General features: G+C 46.6%; 1 protein-coding gene across 1 annotated transcript; it reads left to right on the top strand.

The window, feature by feature from the left end:
• Positions 1 to 387: 387 nt before the first annotated feature.
• Positions 388 to 4,916, top strand: LOC142284712 (uncharacterized). The gene is made up of 2 exons (XM_075333216.1): positions 388 to 1,936; positions 4,192 to 4,916. Exons 1-2 carry the CDS (start codon positions 838 to 840, stop codon positions 4,335 to 4,337), a joined length of 1,245 nt encoding a protein of 414 aa, XP_075189331.1. The 5' UTR covers positions 388 to 837; the 3' UTR covers positions 4,338 to 4,916.
• Positions 4,917 to 8,398: the final 3,482 nt, after the last annotated feature.

Below are 8,398 nucleotides of genomic sequence, written 5' to 3'. Positions count from 1 at the left end.
GAGTGCTATAATTGGTGGAATATCCACCGGGCTATGTGTTTGGGTAATGTGCCTATGATTATGTACTAAGTGTTATCCTGTCATTACTGTGAACTTGGAAAGGCACTTACATTGGTTTTGCTGGGAATACTTCCCAGTCCGTTGGACCATGTGTTTGTGTAATGTGCCTATTGTCATGCACTAAAGTGTTACTCTGTCATTTGCTGTGAACCTGTTTATGATATAGGCACGTACACTGGCCCTGCTGGGAATATATCCCTGTCCATTGGACTAGATGCCTGGGCAGTGTGCCTATGTTCATATACTTAAGTGTTACTCTATCACTCACTGTGAACCTGTTTATTGCAATGGCATTTACACTGACCTTGCTGGGAACATATCCCTGTTCACCGGATGATGTGTGTGAGTAACATGCCTATTGTCATTTACTAAAGTGTTATTCTGTCACTGACTGTGAATTTATCTTTTGTATAGGCACTTACACTGGCTCTGCTGGGAATATATTCCTGTTCATTTATTTGTAATGTGCCTAGAGTTCTTGATTAGGTGAACCTGCGTTTTGTAAAAGGCACTTACACTGGCCCTGCTGGGAGTACACCCTTTTGTGTGCACCTAATTTGATCCATGTAGCCCCACATGGGGTTCTTTATTCGCTCTTATGTGTCATTTAACCTTCTTACTTGTCACAATTTTTATATCCCATGTAATATTTATATGCTTGACCCAACCAATTAAAGTTTTTCTATGTGCAACTTACTTTGGTGTTGGTGGTTCTTGGGCCATGGGATATGATGTAATATAAGGCAAATTTAAAGACTTTTTTTCTGCTGTTTCAATATGTCCCTGAAGTTGTTGCCTTTTACCTTATATAAGTCTGCTTTAACTGTCCTGGTTGTTGCTAATTGTCTCTCTCTGTGTTTTTTCACAGTTCTTTTTCCAGGCAGTATGGACTTTAAAGCCCGTGAATCCACGTGGCAAACTCAATTGAACCAGGTTTTTGACACAGAGGGCGAAGTGGACAATTCAGTGGATTCAAGAAATCATAGGGAGCTTTGCAACCAAGTCAAATCATTGTTCAACCGCAGAATGAGACTCTGGTGGAACAAGGCCTTCATGCAGCGCTATGTTGATCGGGGGTTAATACCTAGAGGGCTTAGGGTACAGGTCTTTCCCTCTTTCAGTGTCACGGATGAGACGTTTAAAAGGGACTGGGAGGAAGCAGCTTCTGCTTGCTCCAGGTCCTTTATGGGGCTTCTTATTAATAACAATGAGGCCTCTCTCCGTGCCATTGATGAGGAGATTTCTGTGTTACAAGACCGGACCACGAAGGAACTCACCCCCGCTGAGTTATCGAATTTCCATGAGACATTGAATAAGGAGTTTGTTAAATGGGAAAAGGAGTTGGTCTCTACCAAAACAAAAAAATATCAACGTGACGTTACTGATTATAAAAACCAGCAGGTGTATCGATGGAAGGGGACAACACGCCGGAGGAGACATTTTGTCGGACTCCCTAACTCCGTATCGGCCTCCTCCATCTCCTCAATGGAGGATGAAAGCTCTACATCTCAGGCTTCATCTAGACCTGTAACGAGAGGTTTTTCGGGTAAAAATAGACCCGATAAAACACCCCCAGCCCCTGGAAAATCTACCTTGGGAGCAATTCCAAAGAAGGGCAATTCCAACCAACTGGAGGTGATTAACTTGTCTCAGGTCCAACTGTCTGATGACCAGATTGAGGTCCTAAAATTAGGTTTAACCTTTGTACCTGATTGTAGTTTTGATCTTTTTACAGTCGCTAAGGACCTGAATCTGTTCCTCAGAAAGGTGGTTCTCCATAAAATACACGCTAGAGGATCCAGTCTGAATCCCTGTACCATGGAGAGGGAGGAGGAGGCTGTGCGGATACTTGAAGAATTGGAGGGACAGGCATCTGGTGAGTTGGATAATATTTTTCCTACACGTTTGTACCCGCGCTCCACCACGTTCCCCCCATTTTCGCTGTGCCCTCAGGTCCAAGTCTTCCATGACCTAGTTATGGGTGACTTGAGATCTCTCTCCAAGAGAGTAAAAAATAACAACCTTTCTGTTAAACATCGACGGGCCCTTGAGGAATTAAGGAAAATGGAGGGAGTAATCATTAAACCGGCGGACAAGGGGGGTAACGTGGTGGTCTGGCCATCTGCCATGTACGAGCGGGAGGTATATAAACAACTAAGAAATGCAGACTTTTACCAGATGCTGCCCTCTAATCCAACTAGTGTTTTCCTCACCCAGCTGATGCTCATACTCGAGAATGCTCTTGCCTCAGGTACCATTACTAAAAAGATGTATGATGGTCTCCTTCCAGATATGCCAGTAACACCCACGTTCTACCTCTTGCCTAAAATACATAAAAACCCTCGGGTTCCCCCTGGACGTCCGATTGTCTCTGGCATCGGAGGGCTATGCGATGCAGTATGCAAATTTATCGATTTCTATCTCCAACCTTTGGTTGAGACGCTGCCCTCCCATGTCAGAGACACTTCGGACGTCCTTAGGAGGATTGATGGCTTGACGGTTGAGCGTGGGATTTTGCTGGCGACTCTGGATGTTGAGACCTTATACACGAATATCTGTCACGAGCACGGCCTGCAGGCAGTTGAGTATTTCCTGGGTATGAGCAACTGGGCACCACCATTACAACACCTGATTCTGGAATTATTGGAGTTCGTACTGACGCACAACGCCTTCACCTTCGGTGAGCGGTTCTTCCTCCAGCGGCGCGGCACTGCGATGGGGGCGGCTTGCGCGCCGTCGTACGCAAACCTCTTCCTGGGATACTGGGAGAGGGAGGTTTTCGGCGACGGCGTGCCGGCCAGCTCCCATGTGCAGTGCTGGCTCCGCTTCATCGATGACATCTTTGTCATCTGGGGGGGGACCGCCCCGGAGCTTGAGGGCTTTGTGCGCCACTTGAACTCCAATTCTTATAACATCTACCTCACTTATCAGGCTGATCCTACTAGGGTCGATTTTTTGGACATTGGCATTTCCATTAATGATCAGGGTCTTCTGACCACTGACATCTATCGGAAACCCTCCTCTGTGAATGCTTTGTTACACGCATCTTCTGGCCATCCGCATTCGACCATCAATGCTATCCCTACTGGGCAATTTATCCGTTTGAAACGGATTTGCTCAGAGACGGATACATTTGAGGGTAGGGCCAGTGAGATGCGTGATAGATTCAGGGAGAGAGGGTACAGCTCCAGATCCATTAAAAAGGCCTATAGTCGGGCTAAAGTAGCTCCGAGAGACCGACTTCTTTTACGTTTCAATCCTGATAAGACGAAGCCTGCTGAACCGAAGGTGCGTTTTATCTCCTCATTCAACCGTCAATGGGATCATATTCGTGGCATATTAACTAAGCACTGGTCTGTCTTACAAACGGAACCTGTGCTGAAAGATATGCTTCCAGACCGACCCCTCATGACGGCACGTCGGGGCCGGAGCCTACGTGATATGTTGGTCCACAGCCACTATGTGGCACAAAAGAAACCACCATTTATGATGGGACGTTCTATCTGTGGATCATTTCCATGTGGCTCATGCATTGCGTGCCGTCACGGTAACATCATCAGGGCAACATCCTTTGCCTCCTCGGACGGCTCCAAAACATTCGAGATCCGGCAATATATTTCTTGCAGTAGCACGGGCGTAATTTATTACGCTACGTGCGCTTGCGACTTAATATATGTCGGACTCACTAGTCGTGAATTGCGGGTCCGGACGAGGGAGCATACTAGGGACATCATCGCGGCTAAAAAAGCGAAACCTGAGGATGTTGATTCCCTGAAGACCATCCCCCGCCATTTTAGGGTGCATCACGGGTCTGACCCCTCAAGCTTTAAGGTGAGGGGGATTGACCGTGTACACCTTGGATTGAGGGGTGGTAATATTCATAAGGTGTTGGCACGGGTTGAATGTCGTTGGATATTTCTCCTCGACACAGTGGCCCCTCGAGGTTTGAATGAGAGGCAGACCTTTAGTTCCTATTTATAATCCAGTAGGTCTCGTCTGCGTTTGACATATACCCCATTACGGGCAATATTTGTTTGGTTGCGGATCCCCTGTGATTGAATCTGCTTTGTACATAATGGTTTTTATAAATATTTTTTTAACTGGATTCTTTGTGTCCTCTTTTTTCTACAGTTGTCTACGTTTGTGCTCTTGGTGCAATATTTCTCTGTGTCACTAACCTGGTGGTCTGCCTGCATTGGAGAATGAGTTGGGAAGGAATACAGTATATCCTGATCGTCTATATGAGATTGTTCACTGGACTGCGTCTTACTGTTTAATATGTTGTTATATGCATGAATAATGTCCTTACGCTCTATGTATACAGTACTGGATGTAATTATGATGTAATTATATGTATTCTTATCCCTCTATAGTGCTATGCACTTTGTATGATTCCCAATGCGATTTGCCCTTTCTTTTGCCAGGAGTAGACATGGCATTTGCAGCTTTACTTCCTGTTTGCGGCTCTGCACATGTGCAGTGTGTGTGGCTCTCCTTGAAGTGTCCCCTGGGTAATATTGACGTCATCAAAGGGGTTTTCCCTGGCCCAGGTGACGCTGGAGTAGCCACCCACGCCTGCTCAGTGTGCCTTAGTGCTCTGTAGCAGCGACAGGTGCTGCAAATGATCTAATATACACTAGTGTATAAATGCAACCATTTCCCTCCTTTTGTCCATGGTCCCCTGAGGAAGTCATCACGAAATACGTATTGGGACTTTTTTCCCCTTGTGTGACTGCATGTGAGTGCTATAATTGGTGGAATATCCACCGGGCTATGTGTTTGGGTAATGTGCCTATGATTATGTACTAAGTGTTATCCTGTCATTACTGTGAACTTGGAAAGGCACTTACATTGGTTTTGCTGGGAATACTTCCCAGTCCGTTGGACCATGTGTTTGTGTAATGTGCCTATTGTCATGCACTAAAGTGTTACTCTGTCATTTGCTGTGAACCTGTTTATGATATAGGCACGTACACTGGCCCTGCTGGGAATATATCCCTGTCCATTGGACTAGATGCCTGGGCAGTGTGCCTATGTTCATATACTTAAGTGTTACTCTATCACTCACTGTGAACCTGTTTATTGCAATGGCATTTACACTGACCTTGCTGGGAACATATCCCTGTTCACCGGATGATGTGTGTGAGTAACATGCCTATTGTCATTTACTAAAGTGTTATTCTGTCACTGACTGTGAATTTATCTTTTGTATAGGCACTTACACTGGCTCTGCTGGGAATATATTCCTGTTCATTTATTTGTAATGTGCCTAGAGTTCTTGATTAGGTGAACCTGCGTTTTGTAAAAGGCACTTACACTGGCCCTGCTGGGAGTACACCCTTTTGTGTGCACCTAATTTGATCCATGTAGCCCCACATGGGGTTCTTTATTCGCTCTTATGTGTCATTTAACCTTCTTACTTGTCACAATTTTTATATCCCATGTAATATTTATATGCTTGACCCAACCAATTAAAGTTTTTCTATGTGCAACTTACTTTGGTGTTGGTGGTTCTTGGGCCATGGGATATGATGTAATATAAGGCAAATTTAAAGACTTTTTTTCTGCTGTTTCAATATGTCCCTGAAGTTGTTGCCTTTTACCTTATATAAGTCTGCTTTAACTGTCCTGGTTGTTGCTAGCATGTCTGCCTGCATTGCACACTCAAACTTATTGTTACTCAGCCATTATACTAGCAAACACTGAATGAACTTAGTGGCATCCTAAACGTGGCTATTGGACTTCTGTATTGTCCCACAAGTGCAAAGATATTTGCAGCACGTCTGCCTGCATTGCACACTCCAACTCATTGTTACCAGGCCATTATACTAGCAAACACTGAGTGAACTTAGTGGCATCCTAAACGTGGCTATTGGACATCTGTATTGTCCCACTAGTGCAAAGATATTTCCAGCACCTCTGCCTGCATTGCACACTCAAACTCATTGTTACTTACTAAGACATTATAATACCAAAAATTGAGTAAACTTAGTGGCATACAAGAAGTGGCTGTTGTACTCCATTAGTGCCCCACTGGTGCAAATCTATGTGCAGCACCTCTGCAGGACACCCTCCTGCTCTGTTTTTAATAAGCTATAATGATAGCAAAAAATACTGCCATTTAGTGGCATCATAGAACTGGATGTTGTATTTCATTATTGTCCCACTGGTGCCAAGTAGAGATGAGCGAACCGGTCCCGGTTCGGCTCGAGGCGGTTCGCCGAACGGGGGGTCTGGCTCGAGTTCGGCTCGTCGAACGTTCGACGAACCGAACTCGAGCCCATAGGAAACAATGGCAGGCAATCACAAACACAGTAAAACACCTAGAAAACACCCTGAAAGGTGTCCAAAAGGTGACAAACAACTCACAACATAACACAAACACATGGGAAAGTGACAAGGACATATACTCATGTGAAAACAAAACAGCTGGACAAGGAAAAAGAGGGAGACACACAGATATATGAGTATATGCAAAGAAACATCGATTCCATTATTGTGCAACTTGAGCCCTGCTCATTTTAGGCTTCCAATCTGGATAAATTGCCTGAGCTCGCCACGTACGCCTTGAGGATCTTGTCGTGTCCTGCAGCCAGCGTTCTCTCGGAACCTGTCTTCAGTGCTGCTGGGGGTCTGCTGGCAGATAAGCACACGTGTCTGTCCACTGACAATGTGGACCTGGCTCTCAGAGGACTTTTCTTCCCCTGGGTCAGCCAGGGGAGGCGAAAGGCACGCGTATTTTTGAGAGTGCTTCATGCAAAGCATCTTTTTCTTTGTCAAAAGGGGGGCTCAACCGATGCCAGTCAAGTGGGGTGTGTGTGGCCCAGTTAGTGGCAACGAGGGAGACTGTGGTTGGAGTCCCCTCGCTGTGTCTCTAAAAGAACCAAGATGAACAAGTCATGGCTCTCAGAGGACTTTTCTTCCCCTGGGTCAGCCAGGGGACGGGAAAGGCACGCGTATTTTTGAGAGTGCTTCATGCAAAGCATCTTTTTCTTTTTCAAAAGGGGGCTCAACCGATGCCAGTCAAGTGGGGTGTGTGTGGCCCAGTTAGTGGCAACGAGGGAGACTGTGGTTGGAGTCCCCTCGCTGTGTCTCTAAAAGAACCAAGATGAACAAGTCATGGCTCTCAGAGGACTTTTCTTCCCCTGGGTCAGCCAGGGGACGGGAAAGGCACGCGTATTTTTGAGAGTGCTTCATGCAAAGCATCTTTTTCTTTGTCAAAAGGGGGGGTCAACCGATGCCAGTCAAGTGGGGTGTGTGTGGCCCAGTTAGTGGCAACGAGGGAGACTGTGGTTGGAGTCCCCTCGCTGTGTCTCTAAAAGAACCAAGATGAACAAGTCATGGCTCTCAGAGGACTTTTCTTCCCCTGGGTCAGCCAGGGGACGGGAAAGGCACGCGTATTTTTGAGAGTGCTTCATGCAAAGCATCTTTTTCTTTGTCAAAAGGGGGGGTCAACCGATGCCAGTCAAGTGGGGTGTGTGTGGCCCAGTTAGTGGCAACGAGGGAGACTGTGGTTGGAGTCCCCTCGCTGTGTCTCTAAAAGAACCAAGATGAACAAGTCATGGCTCTCAGAGGACTTTTCTTCCCCTGGGTCAGCCAGGGGACGGGAAAGGCACGCGTATTTTTGAGAGTGCTTCATGCAAAGCATCTTTTTCTTTTTCAAAAGGGGGCTCAACCGATGCCAGTCAAGTGGGGTGTGTGTGGCCCAGTTAGTGGCAACGAGGGAGACTGTGGTTGGAGTCCCCTCGCTGTGTCTCTAAAAGAACCAAGATGAACAAGTCATGGCTCTCAGAGGACTTTTCTTCCCCTGGGTCAGCCAGGGGACGGGAAAGGCACGCGTATTTTTGAGAGTGCTTCATGAAAAGCATCTTTTTCTTTTTCAAAAGGGGGCTCAACCGATGCCAGTCAAGTGGGGTGTGTGTGGCCCAGTTAGTGGCAACGAGGGAGACTGTGGTTGGAGTCCCCTCGCTGTGTCTCTAAAAGAACCAAGATGAACAAGTCATGGCTCTCAGAGGACTTTTCTTCCCCTGGGTCAGCCAGGGGACGGGAAAGGCACGCGTATTTTTGAGAGTGCTTCATGAAAAGCATCTTTTTCTTTGTCAAAAGGGGGGGTCAACCGATGCCAGTCAAGTGGGGTGTGTGTGGCCCAGTTAGTGGCAACGAGGGAGACTGTGGTTGGAGTCCCCTCGCTGTGTCTCTAAAAGAACCAAGATGAACAAGTCATGGCTCTCAGAGGACTTTTCTTCCCCTGGGTCAGCCAGGGGACGGGAAAGGCACGCGTATTTTTGAGAGTGCTTCATGCAAAGCATCTTTTTCTTTGTCAAAAGGGGGGCTCAAC

This window comes from Anomaloglossus baeobatrachus, chromosome 2, assembly GCF_048569485.1.
Source record: "Anomaloglossus baeobatrachus isolate aAnoBae1 chromosome 2, aAnoBae1.hap1, whole genome shotgun sequence".
In the NCBI taxonomy this organism is placed as follows: Eukaryota; Metazoa; Chordata; class Amphibia; order Anura; family Aromobatidae; genus Anomaloglossus; species Anomaloglossus baeobatrachus.
Note: the sequence above shows the minus strand (reverse complement) of the source record. Positions and strands in the feature narration are given on the sequence as shown.